This window comes from Anomaloglossus baeobatrachus, chromosome 6 (genome assembly GCF_048569485.1).
Source record: "Anomaloglossus baeobatrachus isolate aAnoBae1 chromosome 6, aAnoBae1.hap1, whole genome shotgun sequence".
Lineage (NCBI taxonomy): Eukaryota > Metazoa > Chordata > Amphibia > Anura > Aromobatidae > Anomaloglossus > Anomaloglossus baeobatrachus.
In genome coordinates this window covers 336200178-336219503 of record NC_134358.1, presented here as the reverse complement: position 1 = coordinate 336219503, position 19326 = coordinate 336200178, and the positions used below count along the sequence as shown (strand labels likewise).

Genomic DNA, 19326 nt, shown 5'->3' with positions numbered 1-19326 from the left:
ATATTTAATACATATTTGGAGCAGATGTGAAACTGGGTTTTTAATACTACAGAAGAGCTTTGATTCTGCATTTAAAAACGTAACGCAACTTTTTTTTTCGCTTGCATTTTTTTCAGGCTCCACAAAAAAACCTATAGAAAAAAAAAACACCAAAACTGCACAGTTCAGCGGTGTCTCTAGATGCACCGAGAGCGGAGCTTTCGTGACGTCACACCCACTTTGCTTGGACATTTAGTTCGTGTTCACATGTAGCATAAATGCTGTTTTTTTCTGCTGCTTTTCTGCACATAAATTGATGTGATTCCATGAAAAGATACCGCTGAACTTTGAGGTTTTGGTGCTTTTTTTTTTCTCTAGAAGCTTCTATGGGAGCTTAAAAAAACACATGAAAATACAGCAGTGTCTTTCATAAGTGCAGAAAACAAGTTTTTCTGTATCATAAAAACACAGAAACAACAAAAACCCCACAAGATTTCTGCCACATGCGAACATGGCCTTATACTGTAGATACAGAAAAGTAACAAAGTAACATGTCATCTAGTGATGCTTATATAAATATGAGAAAGTTCTGGCTGCTATGCATGAATGAACAGTCCGAGTCTGCTGAACTCCCCTCACTGCCAAATTGGCATGGCCAAAATTTGCTGCGGCGCACTGCATGTGCCACATACTTTGTCCCTCTTTCTGTTCTTCAAAGGTTGGGAGGTATGTCACTGCCTGCACCTCCTCTCCCCAGGAGACATCGTCAGTGTCACGGGCGGGGAGGACGCCGCCACTGCGCTCGCTAACGCTCGGGTCTGGCGCTGCTTCTGCTCGGTGGCTCGAGCGGTGGGCCGGATCCGGGGACTCGAGCGGCGCTCCTCGTCCGTGAGTGAAAAGGGTGGTTGGTTTGTTTGTGGTGAGGATAGGCACCACCGCTGCTGGTGACGAGGATCCCGGGAGCGATGGTAGGGAGCAGCTGGGATGTTGTTTTCCCCCCTCCGTGGATAGGGGTCGGTGGTCCCGGGGCCCGGTGGTGTGACGGGGAGGCAGGGTTGGTGAGGTGCAGGGTTGCAGGGACAGCGCGGCGCGGTGCCAGATGGCACAAGCGTACTCACTCAGCAAGAGATGCACAAAGTCCTCGGTAAACCAAACGGCTGGATGGATGGGTCCCGCAGCTGGCTGCTGTGTCTCTCCCCGGACAGGTGATGGCGGCTGTCTTTCCCTGCACCTTAGTGTACTGTCTTGACTACGATGGATCCCCAACGGTAGTCCGCTCCCCGGTGTATGGATGCCGGAGGAGCCCAATTGCCTGCAGGTGCTGGCCCTTGGGTCTCTAGCCTGAGGCTGTCGCTGTATACCCTCACGATGTGGGCGGTTGCCTTCTATCGGGTCTTTGGCTGTTAGGAAACCCCTGGGGTTCCGGTCACACTCGGATTTGACTATTGTCGGCGGCTCCAAGCCTGGTCGGGGTCCGATGGCCCTGCCTGTGTGTGCTGGCTTCACTTCGCTCCCCGGTCGGTACCGGCGGGCCGTCGCCCGTCCCCGGTCCTACGGTTCCGCGTCGATCCACCACTCTTGCAGACGACCACCACCGTCTGCCAACCTTGTTGTCAGTGCCTGGGCCACAAACGCAGACACCCAAGTGTTTACTCCTCACACTTCAAACTCCAAACTCGATCTGTCACTTTTCCCGCCTCCAGGCCTGTGAACTCCTCGGTGGGTGGGGCCAACCACTTGGCTCTGCCCCACCTGGTGTGGACATCAAACCCTGGAGGGAGGCAACAAGGGTTTTGTGTTTGGCTAATGTTACTGTCTAGTGGGGGGTAGGGGTGTTTGTGTGTTACCTGTGACGAACTGGCTAGTCCAGGGTACCACATTCCCCCTTGGTGAAATGCAGACCGTCCTCGGGCTGCCCGTCCATCACCGGTTTTATTTTTTTTTTTCAAAACTGTAAAAACATAAATAACGTAAACATTTCAAATATAAGCATTTTTGTTAGGTCACTTGAACGTTGCACATATAAAAACATTTTTAATAAGGACGGACAGACGGATGTCTTCCGCTCTCCCACCCAAGCAACCTAGCCCTGATGCTGCCCCTAAGAAGTGGGCAGCACCCCTTGACCCCAATCCAGGTTCAGGCTGCCCGAGCGGGAACGGGTACGGTTACTCGCACTCGGCTGTCACTTCAGGGGACCCCAGTCCAAGGGGGACCCCTGACCCTCGGAGGATGGCCACCGGTCCTGGTGGTGGCCGGGCCCCAGCCTCCTCTCCTGCAGGCCCTTCCTGCAATCTGCCTCTCCGGAGGCGACAACGGTTTCCATCCCACAAAACTATTTACAAGCCCACAACTTCGTGGGTGGCCTGCCAGTTCTCGGCCACGTTCATGAGTAGTTCCTCATGTAGGCGGTAAAAACACACAGAGTCCCTCCGGGGACAACTTGCCGGCAATGGCCCGGATAATCACTGTAGCTAATCAGATGATCTTCGGTTGATTTTTGGTCGTACTCGTCTAGGACCTCTTCCAGCTCAACATCCGGACGGCTTGGTGGGGGAGGGGGCTGGGGCCGCATCTGCACACCGTGGCTCTTCCTTTGCTTAACGTCCAGGGCGAACCAGCCCCTCTCCCCGCAGTGGCGGGTGTAAGTTACCAGGTCGCCCGGCAATAGATAGCGACCTGGGTGGCCCGTGGGAAGATGTGAGTTGACATCGCGGCGGGCCACAAACACTTCGGCCTCCAGGCCCGGCTCGTAGATGAAACCGAACCCCCTCCGCGTGTCAAACTGCCGGACTTGGCCTTCATACACCGGGCCCCGCACCCGAAAGGTGGCATGACGGAGTTAATCCTTTTCTTTAATCACTCGCGCCATTACTTCGGCCCTCTGCTGCTCTCTGGTGGCAATCTCCCGCCCCAACTGGTTTGGTTCCCTGTCCCAATAAGGGTCGTTGGCAGACCCCTGCGCCCGGGTTGGGCCCCGCTGGACCGCGGCCACACCGGCCACTACCGATACTCTCTCGTGGGGGTCCTGTGGTGACATGACCTGGACTGCTGCGTTGCAGTGGCGGCCCAGCTCAGCCTCAGCCGAGGCGGGGGATTCAGGGACAGCTGGCCTCACCGGTTGGGCCTTCGGGCCTTCAGCGGCCGGTTCCTCCATGGCTGGGCGGACTGCCGGAGCCGGGACGGTCTCGGGTGCGGCCACTTCTGGGGCCGACGGCTTTCTCGTCGCGGACGGACACCTCCCGCGGTATCTTCCATGGCAGCGGGAGGGATACGGGCCGTTCACAGACAACACCCCCAGGTTGGTCATCTAGGGCGGACGGGTTTGATTCCACTGCCGGTGTTGGGGACAGCGGTCCGAGCGGAGGGGTAACAGCAACCGGTACGGATGGTGGGGGAGGCAGGAGGGTGAGCGGGTGCAGGCCGGGCCTCTCAGCCACAGCGGCCGGTCCTTCTCGGACACAGGGGCGTGGGTCGCTTACCCGCTCCTCCTACACTGCCTCCACCTCGCGTCTCCGCACGGCCGCCGCCACCTCCTCCATCTCGGCCACCCAGCGCTCCATCAAGAACCGGACCTGGACTTGAAGGTGGCATCACATTTGCATTGTCCGGGCCTCCACCCACCCCACTGTTCCTGGCGTGGGCTCTGGGATTTCAGTGGTGCCTGACGGACGGGACATCGTGCGCAGCAGTGTTCCAGGAACCAAATGTTTGCAGAGTCCTGGCGTCCCCGCTTTCATAGCCTCGGCTACATCAGGCAGACACACACTCGTCCCCCCTTGGTTCTCTTCAGCACTTCCGCTTGTTGGGGGCGTGGCTTCTCTTTCGCGCCTTCCCTGCTCGGAGAAGACGCTCGAGCGGAAGATTTTCGCGCCCAAGATGGAAAATTTTCGGCCGGACACCACCGGCGGAGATCACAAGGCGCACTTCTACTGGTAAGTAGATGGGTCCAATCCTGTTCGTGATGCCAAGTTGTTGCGGGCAGGGAGAACGCCGCCGCTGTGCTCGCTAATGCTTGGGTCCGGCGCTGCTGCGACTGCTGCGGCTCGGTGGCTTGAGCGGTGGGCCAGATCCGGGGACTCGAGCGGCGCTCCTCGCCCGTGAGTGAAAAGGGTGGTTGGTTTGGGGGATTTAGTCCGTGACGCCACCCAGGGGTTGTAGTGAAGATAGGCACCACCGCTGCTGGTGACGGGGATCCCGGGAGCGATGGTAGGGAGCAGCTGGGATGTTGTTTTCCCCCCTCCGTGGGTAGGGGTCGGTGGTCCCGGGGCCGGTGGTGTGACAGGAAGGCAGGATTGGTGAGGTGCAGGGTTGCAGGGACAGCGCGGCGCGGTGCCGGATGGCACAGGCGTACTCACTCAGCAAGAGATGCACAAAGTCCTCGGTAAACCAAACGGCTGGATGGACGGGTCCCGCAGCCGGCTGCTGTGTCTCTCCTTGGACAGGTGATGGCGGCTGTCTTTCCCTGCACCTTAGTGTACTGTCTTGATTACGATGGATCCCCAACGGTAGTCCGCTCCCCGGTGTATGGATGCCGGAGGGGCCCGTTTGCCCGCAGGTGCTGGCCTTTGGGTCTCTAGCCTTAGGCGGTAGCTATATACCCTCACGGTGTGGGCGGTTGCCTTCTATCAGGTCTTTGGCTGTTAGGAAACCCCTGGGGTTCCGGTCACACTCGGATTTGACTATTGTCGGCGGCTCCAAGCCTGGTCGGGGTCCGATGGCTCTGCCTGTGTGTGCTGGCTTCACTTCGTTCCCCGGTCGGTACCGGCGGGCCGTCGCCTGTCCCCGGTCCTACGGTTCCGCGTCGATCTACCACTCTTGCAGACGTCCACCACCATCTGCCAACCTTGTTGTCAGTGCCTGGGCCACAAACCCAGACACCCAAGTGTTTACTCCTCACACTTCAAACTCCAAACTCGATCTGTCACTTTTCCCGCCTCCAGGCCTGTGAACTCCTCGGTGGGTGGGGCCAACCACTTGGCTCCGCCCCACCTGGTGTGGACATCAAACCCTGGAGGGAGGCAACAAGGGTTTTGTGTTTGGCTAATGTTACTGTCTAGTGGGGGGTGGGGGTGTTTGTGTGTTACCTGTGACGACCTGGCTAGTCCAGGGCACCACATTCCCCCTTGGTGAAATGCAAACCGTCCGCGGGCTGCCTGTCCATCACCGGTTTTATTTTTTTTTTTCAAAACTGTAAAAACATAAATAACATGAAAACATTTCAAATATAAGCATTTTTGTTAGGTCACTTGAACGTTGCACATATAAAAACATTTTTAATAATGACGGACGCCAGGGCACCACAGTCAGCATAGGTCACTACCCTCAGGATAGCATTCTGTGTGCCAGGGCTGCCCATCTCTACCCCCACCAATGGTCCACAATCTATCCTCCTAATGAAGGTGCTGATTGCAAATGCATACAGTAGGGGGCTAAGAGGACAACCCTGATGAACACCAGAACCAATCACAAAAGGTTGTCCAATCTAACCATTCACCAGTGGCAAACTCTCAGCCACTCCATACAAAACCTTCACCTAATCCACAAACCCCCTCATACCATACCGCAGGAGAGTGGACCAGAGGTACCCATGATCAACCCGGTCAAAGGCTTTTGCCTGATCCAGAGACAGCATATACCACATTCCTGCCCTACCCTGTTCCACAGCCTTCACAACTAAAAGCGATATGGCCAGATACAGCACAGTGCTGGACCTCCATAAGGAGTCGTGGTGCAAATTTTACCAGCCTGTTGAAAAGCACCTTAGCTAGAGTTTTTCTGTCCAAATTGAGAAGTGCTATGGGCCTCCAATTCTCAATATGTGATGAATGCTTACCCTTTGACAGAAGAATCAAAGTTGATCTGCTCATTGACTTCGGCAGAGTGCCCATGGAGAGACACTAATTAAACATCCAAGTCAACAAGGAGACCAAAGAGTCCTTAAAGATCTTCTAGAACTCATATGTTAAGCCATCCAGACCTTTTGGGCTGAAGCTCAACAATTGCCAGTCTCAGTTCCCCTTCCTTGATCTCCTCCACCAAGACATCAAACAAGGGGTCTACTCCTGGTATGGCGGCGGCCTCTGCCAGGAAAGCTGATATTTTTTCCCTATCCAGCTCATTCCTCCACAAGAGGTAAGAGTAGTAGGTTCTGATGATTTCCAGGATTCCCTGATTTGGACCTTATCAGAGATCCCATACCATCCTGCAGACCCAACAAAATTTTACAGAAACTGCAAGTTGTCTGAGAGTAGTAAGGGTCAGGTGAGCTACATTTTCCAAAATCCCTCTCAAAAACCAATGATGTGCGCCTATCATACTGACACCTCTTAAGCAAGGATTTGACTCTGGAGGTTTCCTCATGGTCATCTTCAGTTAAGACAAGGTTCTCGAGTTCTCGACAGATTGTTTGGGCTTCTGAGGTTGGAGAGCTGTCAGAAAAAAACCCGATGCTTAACCCTTTCACCCCCGGGCGATTTTCTCTTTTTTGGTTTTTGCTCCTCTTCTTCCGAGAGCCGTAACTTTTTTATTTTTCCGCCAATCTTGCCATATAAGGGCTTTTTTTGCTGGATGAGTTGTACATTTAAATGAAACCATAAGTGTACCATAAAGTGTACTGGAAAACGGCAAAAAAATTCCAAGTGTGTAAAAATTGCAAAAAAAAGTGTGATTGCATGATTGTTTTTGGGATATTTTATTCACCGTGTTCATTATATGGTAAAACTGATGTGTCGGTATGAGTTTGTAGGCACCAATCATGTATAGGTTAACTTTTATCTAAGGAGTTAAAAATAAATTCCGAAGTTTGTCACAAAAAAGTGGCGCACTTTGTGCGCCATTTTATGCAACCTGTAGCATTCTCATTTTTCTGGATATTGCACTCAGTGACAGCTTATTTTTTGAGACTCAAGCTGACTTTTTTAATGGTACCATTTTCGGGCAGACGCTATGTTTTGATCACCTATTATTGTATTTTGCACAAAATTTTCGACTACCAAAAAATGTAATTTTGGCTTTTGGAATTTTTTTGCCGCTGCGCCATTTACCGATCATATTAATTGTATTTATATTTTCATACATCTAGCATTTCTGAACGTGGCAATACCAAATGTGTGTATATTTTTTATTTTTTAAAGCTTTTCAATGGGGCAAATGGGGGTGATTGAACTTTTAGGTTTTTTTATTTATTTTTTATTTTTTAACTTTTTTCTATTTTACTAGTCCCCCTAGGGGACTATAAGGATCAGCAGTCTGATTCGCTTATTCATTTCTACTGATCTAAGCTGCACTGCTCAGATCAGCAGAAATGCTCGTCTTTTGTTACAGCCAGCTCTCTGCTGGCTGTAAAAGGAAGTGAGTCATGATAGCGACAGGAGTCAGTGTGATTTAAGGGGTTAACAGGCACAGGTGGATCGCGAATCCATGTGCCCCTGCGAGGTACACATGTCTGCTGTACAAATCAGCAGACATGCGGGGATCACCACCAGCTTACCGCAGCAGCCAGCCTTCATGATTTAGGACGTACCGTTACATCCTCGGTCATGAAGGGGTTAAACATCTCTCACTACTCAGATTCACTCACTGTTACAAAGGTCCACCAAATGGCACCTCACCCTGAAGAAAATCCTCAAAAGACTATCTCACAATTGTTTCCATTAGGAGTGACAAATTTAGCTTCCATATCTAGAGGGTTTCTGCAACATTCAAGGAAAACATAATTAAACAGTGATCGGAGAATTCCACCTCTGTCACCTACATGGGTGAAGAGACGGCCTTCTCCTTCAAATAAAACCTATCATTGACCTAATCTGACTACCTTTTGAAGTATGTGAACCCCGCATGACCTGGCTTATTCCTGATGTGGACATGCACCAGGTGAGCCTTACTAACTACTCCACCCACATTACCCCTAGAAACCACTCCACCACCATAACTCCTAGCAACCACTCCACCTCCATCAGTCCTAGCAACCACTCCAGCATCCATTACTTCAGCAGTCACTCCAGCACCTTCTATTCCAGCATCCACCTCTGCAAACACTCAGTCACAATCACTATCTCCATTCCCACTCTCCAGATACAGCCTCATTCACCACCACACCTTCAAGCACTTCTGCCAAAGCAGGTTGAGTCCCAGCCCCATTACCCATATTTACATTATCTACAATCATCATTGTCCGCAGCCCCAAAGGTTATGGCTGCAGACCCTCCAACCTCCATTTTCACTCCTGTGGTCTCCGCACAGTTTTTATCACTGGGCTGGGCACTCTGCTCTTCGGGCATAGCAGCTCTTGTGCCCACACCCTTAGTTCCTGGAGCCACACTGTTCGCTTTACCAACATTTTCTAGGGGCTGGCACCCTTCACTAAAGGGCGGCGTTGCTGTTGGGTGGGAACACTACTGGTAACTTCACCAGGAGGGACAGCGCCATTTAGCTGGGCAGGGTGCAGCCATGTTGGGTCACTCTAGTTCTGGCTGGTGCACTGTCACCTAACTGGGGAGTACTGCCCGCTGGGGTGCTACCACCCGGTGTAACATCACCTGGAGCACCATGGGTCCTTTCCCATCTCCCCACAACACCCCCAGACTGAGCACCGCAGGTGGGCAGGGTGCTTCCTGACAGTGGGCCAGCGCTAGGCGTGGCTACACCGGCCGGCGCACCACATGTAGCAGCAACCTCCTGAGCTGATGTGACCAACCCTGAATGGGCAACCCCACCAGGTGGCACGGCAACCTGCTCCCCACCATCCCAGATTAACCCTGACATGGTTGCAAAATGCTTGTCATTCTGAAACTTCTCCAAATTCCTCAGGATCCCCTCATGTAGTGCCACCACTGCCCCAACTCCTCCTTTAGCGCCTGTACCTGGGTTGCCAGGTCTGCACACCCCTTGCTATGCATATGGTCACGCTGGTACTCGGTCTTCTTCAGCTCCCCCTGTAGCCTGCCGATCTTCACCCTGATCCGCTCATATTTTTTGAACATGTGGGTAACCCTGGTGGTAAATGTATCCACACTTTCTCGGCGATCCATGAACCCCCAACACTTCTCCAGCTAGACACTGGTCTGCTTCGATGTTTCCTGGGCAACCATGGACCCTTTACCTTGAGCTGGACTGGGGGAAGCAGTACTTCTTATTCTGATGGATCTCCTGGGCTCCTCTACTGCTGCATTCTTCACCTCCCTGCCCCCTGCTGGTGCCGTCTAGAAGTCTTCCCAGGAGCACTACCTCCTCACTGGGGAAAGGAGTAGGCAGGAGTTCAGTGTCTCCCTGGAAAGATCCCTGCCACTGCTCCTGGAAGTCTGAGAGCTCCTGTGAACCCAGCAACATCCACTATGCCTGACTGAAATGTCTTTAAATCTCAAGATTCCAAGATGCATCTCCAAGCTGTGTCTTGTCTGTACTGGCAGAGGTGTGGGAGCAAGAGGCATAATCCTGGCATTCATCCACCTTTTGATTTTTAAAATTGAAATGCCAGGCCACATCTTGTGTGTTGCATGGACCATATCTCCCTGCTGTGCAAAGACACTATGGGGAAATGAAGGGGTGGCAATTGATGCTACTGCCCTGCTGTCTGCCTGACATGTTTTTAAATTCAAGACTCCAAGATGGGTCTCCAAGTTGTGTCTTGTCTGTACTGGCAGGGGTGTGGGAGCAAGAGGCCTAATCTTGTCACTCATGCTCCTCTTGATTTTTAAAATTTTCAGACACAGTCTATAGTATAGCAAGGACCTTCGGGGTACCTGAGGCTGGTGGCACGTCCAGGGTGGACGGACACAGGCTCTAGTATAGCAAGGACCTCCGGGGTAGCTGATGCTGGTGGCATAACCGGGTAGGAAGAATACAGTGTACCAAAGAGGAATGGAAGCCAGACAAGGACACTGTACATTGTAATGGGAGCACAGCTGACAAGGGTAATGGACAACTGAAAACAGCAGTGGAAAGCCTGGGAGAGGCTGAAACGTCCAGATGTGAGTTTAATGAAGACTGCAGTTAGCTGTTCTAATCAGTGCTGGAATTTCTTACTTCACTATAGACTGATTATCCTTGTGCACAGTTGCCTGGTGGGAGTGCTGGTCTTTTTTCTCTTGTTTGGTATTACTCTGGTTTATGATACTATTCCTACTACACAGCAACCCCCTCATCCATGACAGTTGGGGTCCTTTTTACTGAAGTCTTTGACACCCAAATCCATGAGCATTGGATATGACTACCCTTTTAAGAGGGATATTGAGCCCCACTCCTGAATTGTAAGGCGGTTTGTGCTGATGATATTATGTCAACACATACCTGCAAGAGTGTGTGTACAATTGACAGATATTTATACAGCAGATTAAATAATTATTGAACACCTCACCAATTTTTTAAGTAAATCTATTTCTAAAGGTGAATTTCTCACCAGATGTTGGTAAAAATTCATCCAATCCAGACTAGCAAAAAAATCAAATCATACATGTCCATAAATTCAGTTATGTGTAATAATGAGAAATGATACAGGGAAAATGTATTGAATATGCTTTATGAAATTTAAATAATACTTCGTACAAAAGCCTTTATTGATGATGACAACTTCAAGATGCTACCTGTAAGAAGAAAGTAGTCATATGTATTGCTCAAGTGTCATTTTGATCCAGTCTTCCACACAAACATGCTTCAAATCCTCAAGGTTCTGTGGGCTCTGTCTTTGATCTCTGAACTTCAGTTCTTTCCATAAATTTTCTATTGGATTCAGGTCAGGTGATTGACTGGGCCATTTTAGCTGCTTCCCTGAAACCAATTTTTTGAGTTTCCTTGGCTATGTGTTAGGGATCATTGTCTTGCTCAAATGTCCACCCCCATTTCCACGTTCATTTTCATCATCTTGCTAGATGGCAGCATATTTTTATCAAGAATCTCTCGGTACATTTGTCTATTCATCCTTCCTTCAATAATATGAAGTTTACCTGTGCCTTATGCTGCAAATCAGCCCCACGCCATGATGTTCCCACATCCAAACTTCTCTTTTGGTATGGTGTTAAAGTCTCCAAACATGGTATGTATTATGGCATCTAAAAAACTTAATTTTGGTCTCATCTGACCAGACAGTAGTCTTTCCCTTATTTCAAAGGCTTGTCTAAATGTTGTTGAGCAAGCTTTAAATTAACTTGAACATGCTTTTTGTTCAGTAATGGAGTCTTGTGTGGTGAACATGAATACAAGCCATGGAAGTTGAGTGCGTTACTTATTGTTTTCTTTGAAACAATTGGACCTGCTGATTCCAGGTCTTTCAGTAGCTCTCCACAGATGGTCCTTAGCTATTGGCAGACCATAGGAGCCAATTCAGATGATGTAGGCACACACAGAATGTGGCAAACCCTTCTAATAAAGATGGCGCAGCCCAGGTGCACGATGCTGATAATACAGCTACTCAAACTTCCACACTAAGGGGGAGGGGAAGCTGTTTAGCATAGGACATGCACACTAATAAGGCTTGCACTAGGAGCCCATCATATAGATGAGTGAAATGCACAGTGTCTGAACTGCAACCTATAAATGATGCCAGAAACCTAGGTCAGGCGGACTAAACAGCATTATATGAGTGCATCTAACATGGATACGCGAGATGCACAATGTTTGAATTGTGACCTATAAATAACGCACAACACTAGGCCAGGCGGGTTAGTTAGCACTATATGAGTGCATATCACATGACGGACTCACCATTTAACCACCTGAATTCAGAAGGTCCACACACATCCTGCAAAACAAGGTAAAATGTGCCATATCTCAAATATGAGATATTAGTTGATATTTTGTCCCAAAATATGTAAGCTCGCAATCCACGTCACAGATTCGCACACTTGCGAGTCCCTACCCTCAATTATTTGAATAAACCACATAGAACTATAAAAAAAAATTCACAGACCATAGGAGCCAATTCAGATGATGTAGGTACACACAGAATGTGGCAAACCCTCCTAATAAAGATGGCTGCAGCCCAGGTGCATATCCGTCATGTGATATGCACTCTTATAGTGCTTATTAACCCACCTGACATAGTGTTGTGCGTCATTTATAGGTCACAATTTAGACACTGTGCGTGTCGCGTATCCGTGTGAGATACACTCATATAGTGCTGTTTAGTCCGCCTGACCTAGGTTTCTGGCATCATTTATAGGTTGTAGTTCAGACACTGTGCATCACACCTATCTATATGACGGGCTCCCAATGCAAGCCTTATTAGTGTGCATGTCTTATGCTAGACAGCTGCCCCTCCCCTTTAGTGTGGAGGTTTGAATGGCTGTATCATAAACATCGTGCACCTGGGCTGCGGCCATCTTTATTAGGAGGGTTTGCCACATTCTGTGTGTGCCTACATGCCTACATCATCTGAATTGGCTCCTATGGTTTGTGATTTTTTTATTTTTTTTTATATAGTTCTATGTGTTTTTTTCCTTAGCTATTGGACGACGCTTCTGATCATTTTTTTCACTCCTCTGTCTGAAATCTTGCAAGGAACACATGGTTGTGATTGCTGTATGGTGAATTGTTGTTATTTCCACTTCCAAATTATGGCCCCAACAGGGCTCATTCGAACCTTCATTAGTTTAGAAATTATGTATCCAAACCATCAGTATATTTTGCAACAATATGTTTTTTAGTTTGATGCACACTACATCTGATCATGCTGTTGTTACCCCCAGAGATAGCTATTCAAACATTGAAAGAGGCTTGCACAGAGTTGAGCACCGAGCGTACCAGAGCACAGCACTGCTTGAGCAAGTGGTTTGCACACATAAAGCACCCGAACTCCGAACCCGAACTCTGAATTTTGGTAAAGTCTGTTCGGTTTGAACACCGAACTTTGGGTTCGCTCATCTCTTTTCCACACTTTTTCCCTGTGTCACTTCTCATTATTACATATAACTTGATTTATTAACATCCATGGTTTGATTTTTTTTTTGCCTGCGTGTATTGAATGGTGTAACGCTTGCCGGTGTTGAGGCGGCGAATGGGAGTGGACGAACTGGACTACAGATAGGACCCCTGCTTACCCAGTAATGGAGGGACTTAACTAAGTGCCTACCAGGTATACTCCAGAGCATTTGATGGTGACTTTGGGTTTGGATTCTAGTAGACACCAGGTGCCTCTCCCAGGGCAGTGTTTGAGATGGTAGCAGCTGACCCTCATAGTAGGAATGGCCTGAGGTACAGACAGGCAGAGTCTCTAGTGCCGGCAGCTGCGACCAGGACAGCTGATGCAGACAGGATGACTGGTGCAAATAGTTATGGAGGATATGGCAGGTACTGATAGGTATGGGATAGCAGGCACAGATTCTGGTAAAGGATAGTGAAGACATGGGACCTGACAAATAACTAGCAAGCAGGAAACAAACTGACAGACCATGTTGTTCAGGCACCTCCTCTAGTGGGAGGATGCCTTATCTACCTAGAGCATCTCATCCATAGGCTGAGAGGCACTTCCAAGAAATACTACGCTGGGTCTTTAAAGGGCAGGGTGTGCAGGCCCGGGGAGTAGGAGGCAGCAGAAAGGGAGCTTGTGAAAAACTATGGAGTAGAGATGAGCCACCCCCCTAGTGTTCGAGTTCGGTTCGTCGAACGGAGGCTCCATTCGACGAACTCCTTCGAACCCCATTGAAACAATGGCAGGCAAACGCAAACACATAAAAACACATTATAAATGTACACATACAGTTAAGAAACATTGCCATTACACTTACAGGTCCCCGCGACGCGTCCTGCAGTCGGTCTCCCGCCGCTTTTCCTTTCCGATAATCGTTGCGTCCTCCCGGTAACCAGCACTGATGATAGGACCTTCCGTGACGTCAAAATATCATGTGACCAGTCACAGGTCTATTATCTCATTGGCTACAGACTGGTCACATGGCTAGACGTCAGGGTCCTGTCAGTGCATCTCTCTGGTACGCGGTGCTCGTTCCAGTATCTCCGTATACCGGCGAGATGCTCTGGCACATGGTCGGCTTCCCCGTTCCTGCATGTGGGCGCTCTTTACAGAGTCAGCCCACATGCAGGGACTGGCTGCCACAGCCGGTAAATAGCGGTACCGGGAAGCACGTGATCGGAGATTGCCGTTGTTATAGTAATGTTGGCAGCGGTGACATCACCGCGTACAGCCTGCAGCCTCTGCTCACTTACTGAGTGATTACACTGCACGGGAGCAGCAGCGTCTTCCTCCCATGCAGTGCTGTCTGATGTAGCAGACCTGCATGGGTTGAAGGAGAAAGAAGACAGAAGACCAGGATCGTGGAGGGCTGAGAGGGAGTAATCAACATGGAGTCTCTAATGTGTTTGTGTATTTATTTCTATTAAAGTATATTTTCTCTGTGTGGTGTCTTTTATTGGAGATTCTTAATGGCCGGGTCAAACTTGCCTGACATTAAGAATCTCTGGCTTAATACTAGCTAGTAAAACAAAGCTAGTATTAACCCATTATTACCCGGCTTCAGGGCTGCTGGAAGAGTTGGATACAGCGCTAGATGATGGCGCGTCTATGAAAGCACCATTTTCTGGGGCGGCTGAGGACTGCAATTCGCAGCAGAGGGGCCCAGAAAGCTTGGGCCAACCTGTGCTGAGGATTCCAATTCCCAGCTGCCTAGTTGTACCTGGCTGGACACAAAAATTGGGTGAAGCCCACGTCATTTTTTTTTTTAATTATTTCATCAAATTCGTGAAATAATTACGGTGAATAAAAAAGGGCTTCCCTATATTTTTGGTTCCCAGTCGGGTACAAATAGGCAGCTGGGGGTTGGGGGCAGCCGTACCTGCCTGCTGTACTAGGCTAGCATACAAAAATATGGCGAAGCCCACATCATTATTTTGGGGGGGCAAAAAACTCCTGCATGCAGTCCTGGATGGAGTATGCTGAGCCTTGTCGTTCTGCAGCTGCTGTCTGCTCTCCTGCATATACTAGTGATACTAGTGAATGGAGCATGCTGAGCCTTGTAGTTCTGCTCCCGCTGTCTCTCCCTCCAGCATACAGTCGTGGATGCAGCATGCTGAGTCTTGTAGTTCTGCAGCTGCTGACTGCTCTTCTGCATACAGACAGACAGCAGCTGCAGAACTACAAGGCTCAGCATACTCCATCCAGGACTGTATGCAGGAGTTTTTTGCCCCCAAAAAAATTATGTGGGGTTCGCCATGTTTTTGTATGCTAGCTAGGTACAGCAGGCAGCTACGGGCTGCCCCCAACCCCCAGCTGCCTACCTATTTGTACCCGGCTGGGAACCAAAAATATAGGGAAGCCCTTTTTTTTTTTTTTTTAATTATTTCATGAATTTCATGAAACAATTAATTAAAAAAAAAATGATGTGGGCTTCGTCCAATTTTTGTGTCCAGCAAAGTACAACCAGGCAGCTGGGAATTGGAATCCGCAGCGCAGGGTGCCCAAGCTTTCTGGGCACCCCTGCTGCGAATTGCAGTCCGCAGCCTCCCCAGAAAATGGCGCTTTCATAGAAGCGCCATCTTCTGGCGCTGTACCAACTCTTCCAGATGCCCTGGTGACAGGTGGCTCGCTGGGTAATAATCGGGTTAGGGCTAGCTGTATATTATCAACTGGCCCTAAACCTGAAATTCATGGTGTCACGCCAATATTAGACATGGCCACCATGAATTTCTAGTGCAGATAAAAAAAAACACAACACAGAAAAATATTTTTATTAGAAATAAAACACAACACAATTAGTGACTCCATCTTTATTGAAATAAAGAACCCCCCTCCGCAGTAATCCTGGGTCAAGGGTCCCACGCTGTCCAATCCGGATCCAATATCATCTGATTGGTTTGCTGGAAGGCAAAGCGATCAGATGATGTGTTAGGTTCAAGGGCCTGAATCACATGACACAGCAGCTGATTGTATAAACGGCTTTTATACAATCAGCTGATGCATCAGTGCAAAAAAAAACTACACACTTCTGTGCAGGCTCCTGTCCGACAGCATCAGCTGATAGTTTAGCCGGCTGGGCGGTAAAAAGCTCACCTCACAGCTCGACTTATAGTGTCAGCTGATTCCGTCAGGTGACCTCACCAGCTGATCATCGCCAGGTCTGAGAGAGAGAAAAATAGAGAGAAAAAGAGAGAGAGGAGAGAGCAATGCAGCCTCATTCCGTGAACTGCTCCGATTTTAGAGGTGTGGCCCGCGGCTCACAGCTGATGTCTGGCTCCTCCCCTCAGTGCATAATTAAAGTAAATTAAATTAAATTGTAATTATAAAATAATAATAAATATAATTTAAAATTAAAAATAAATTAACTTCTTTACCGGGGCGGCCGGGACTTGAACTCGTGAACTAATGCTCCCTAGGCAGTAGCTCTAACCATTGAGCCACTGCTTCTAATGAGAAACATAGGAAGATTTGGTTATCTTGACCTCTGCATTGCAGAGTGAAGTCTCCGGTGACAGCGCGACTCACTTCAGGTACTGCGTGGAGAGGACACAGAGCGCTCCCTGTCATCTTCATGTAGCAGAGCTGAAAGCGTCGTGTGGATTACTTTGGACCTGGATTGTTTGGGGATTAATAAAGAGGTAAATGAGGTGTTTTTTTGTCCTCTATTCCAAATAAAGGATTTTTTGCTGTGTATGTTTCTTTACTTTCACTTACAGGTTAATCATGGAAGGTATCTTGGGGAGACGCCTGTCATGCTTAACTCCTTATTAGCCCAATTGCCACTGCACCAGGGCAATTCGGGATGAGCTGGGTAGAGTCCCGGGACTGTCGCATCTAATGGATGCAGCAATTCTGGGCGACTGCTGGGTGATATTGTTAGGGTGGTGGGCTCTCCATAACGTGGCGCTCCACATCCTGACAATACCAGCCTACAACCGTGTGGCTTTATCCTGGCTGGTATCAAAATTGGGGGGAACCGCATTTTTTTTATTATTATTATTTATTTATTTATTTTACTGCACGATATAGACCCACCCGCCAGCAGCTGTGATTGGTTGCAGTGAGACAGCTGTCACTCATCGTGGGGGCGTGTATGACTGGAACCAATTATGGGCGCCGGTGGGCGGGGAAGGCAGGGAATACCTGATTGAATAATGAAGCGGCAGCCATTTTCAAAAGAGGAAAAGCCGCCGGAGATTTGTGACAGCCGTGCAGCGAGGCGCCTGTGATCGGTGAGTAGGAAAGAGAGAGGGATTGTGCTGGGGAAGCAGGACGCATGCAGATAGCAACGTGCGCACATAGCCTTACTGTGAAAAGCCACGCTTTTGGTGATCGAACCGTTCTCGAATGTAACTCGAACTGCCGAACTTTAAGCAAATCGTTCGAGTTCGTCGAACGACTCGAACACCGCCCAAAATCACATGAACATGAAATTGGCGAACCGTTCGACTTGAACATTGCTCAACTCTACCGTTGAGAGACAAGAGAGGGTGCAGTCCAGCCTCGATAATGAGTTTGTCCCTGCTGTATGGGGGAGTTAGGACCGTGCAGGAACACAAACGGTACTGATGGGCTGTTACCAACATCTGGTGAGAATTTCATGTCAATAGCAGATTTAGATATATATTTACTTAAATTATTGGTGACATGTTCAATACTTATTTCACCCGCTGTAAATACATGTGAATTGTGCATGTGTTCTATATGCAAGTATTTGTGGATATGCCAAATCATTAGTTCCAGACCCCTCTTTTAAGGGGGCTAAATCAGCTAAGAGTTAAAATTATTTTACCTTCAGTAACTATTGGCATCAAGATAATGGACTATAACTAGTCTCACACAGGTGGTAACATGATACATTGTAGAAATAGCAGGAAAACCTGTTTGATAATATAATTTTAATGTATTCTTTGTCTGAAATTAACATATTAAAGATATTTCTTATTAATATAATTCTTTTTCTCAGGTGCTGATATTCAAGCTGTGGATCCAAGTCGTGGATTCACCTCCAGAGAATGGGCAAGATTTACAGGGCGATACGATACAGCCTATCTTATGCAAAGACTCTTAGACAGACCATCTCCAGAACAATTTAGCAATCAATTCCAAATGGAATGGCCTAAAATGAAAGAACTACTTGCTAAAGCTGCAGAACCAAAAACATGTGCACAAAAGGTTTCAGAATGTGTAAAATCAGCATTTACTTTTAATTATTTTACTGAACCTGAGGAGGATGGTGTGCTTGATCATATGGTTAAAATCACAACCAGCATGAACAGCCCATTTGTTGCTATAAGTTGCAGAACAGTGTGTCCAGATAGCCCCCCATGTGTTGGGAAACGGAGATACTCTGTGCAGGAGATCCTAAGAAAACAGCGAGCAAATGAAGTCAAATCTTTAGATCGCACAAAGACTCATGAAAAACTTTTCCATAATTCATGTGTTACTGTAATTTCCAAGAAAAAGGAGAGACGAGCTAGTCTTCAACCTCATTCATCAGGAAGAACAGATGCAAAGTCTACAAGAAGAACAAGTCTTTTGCCACTAAATTTATTAAGAAGAAGCAGTGTGAGGCCAGGATTCCTAATTCCAAAGGTTCGAGTTACCAAGGCCCCCACACCAACATATTTTCCAGATAAGTCACGGAGACATAGTAAAGTCAAAGACAATACCTACCTCGAGATTCCAAAATGGCGTTACAAGGAGGTAAAAGAAGAAAGAAAAAAAGCAGAAGAGGAGGCTCTTAAAAAAATTAAAGAAGCTGAGGAGAAACAAAAAAAAAATGTAAAAAAAAGAAATCTTACTTAATATTTGTATAGTATATTCACCAAATCAAACTTGTAATAATATAAATAAATTGAAGAATTACAATGAATGAGTCGTTAACAATAAGGCCCTGATTATTTATTTTTTTTGGAGTAAAGATTTAGAATTTATTTTTTTTTTGCAACAAATTCATTATGCATTTTATGTCATTTTTACACTTGTATTTTTAAGTCCTCATCATTTTTAGTGATTGCTCAACAATGTGGACATGGTTTTCATGATCCAAATGTTTTCAAAAAATTCATTGTGTGCACCTTTTAGGCTACTTTCACACTTGCGTTAGTCACAATCCGCCGCGTCCGTCGTAACGACGGATCGGTCCTTTTTTTGTTAACGGACGCAACGGATGCGTTATTTCATCGGAATTCACTGATGGATTCCTGTGAAATAACGGATCCATTGCGTCCGGTGCATCCATTGTGCGTCCGTTTTATGACGGATGCGTCGTGATTACAGTTGAGCGACCCGGTCGCGGTTCGGCTCGAGCTTGGTTCGCCGAACGGAGGTCGTGTTCGAGTTCGGTTCGGCGAACCGGTTTGGCGAACCACTCGAACCCCATAGGAAACAATGTGAGGCAATCACAAACACATAAAAACACCTAGAAAACACCCTCAAAG

The 19326-nt window shown here is 48.0% G+C and overlaps 1 protein-coding gene across 1 annotated transcript in view; it reads left to right on the top strand.

Annotated features, from left to right (window-relative positions):
• Positions 1 to 18691, top strand: part of ANKRD33B (ankyrin repeat domain 33B) — a 691707-nt gene extending 673016 nt beyond the window's left edge. The window contains exon 4 of the mRNA XM_075316544.1: positions 17850 to 18691. Within this exon, the coding sequence (XP_075172659.1) occupies positions 17850 to 18691 (842 nt within the window). The remainder of the gene's footprint in view (positions 1 to 17849) is intronic.
• Positions 18692 to 19326: the final 635 nt, after the last annotated feature.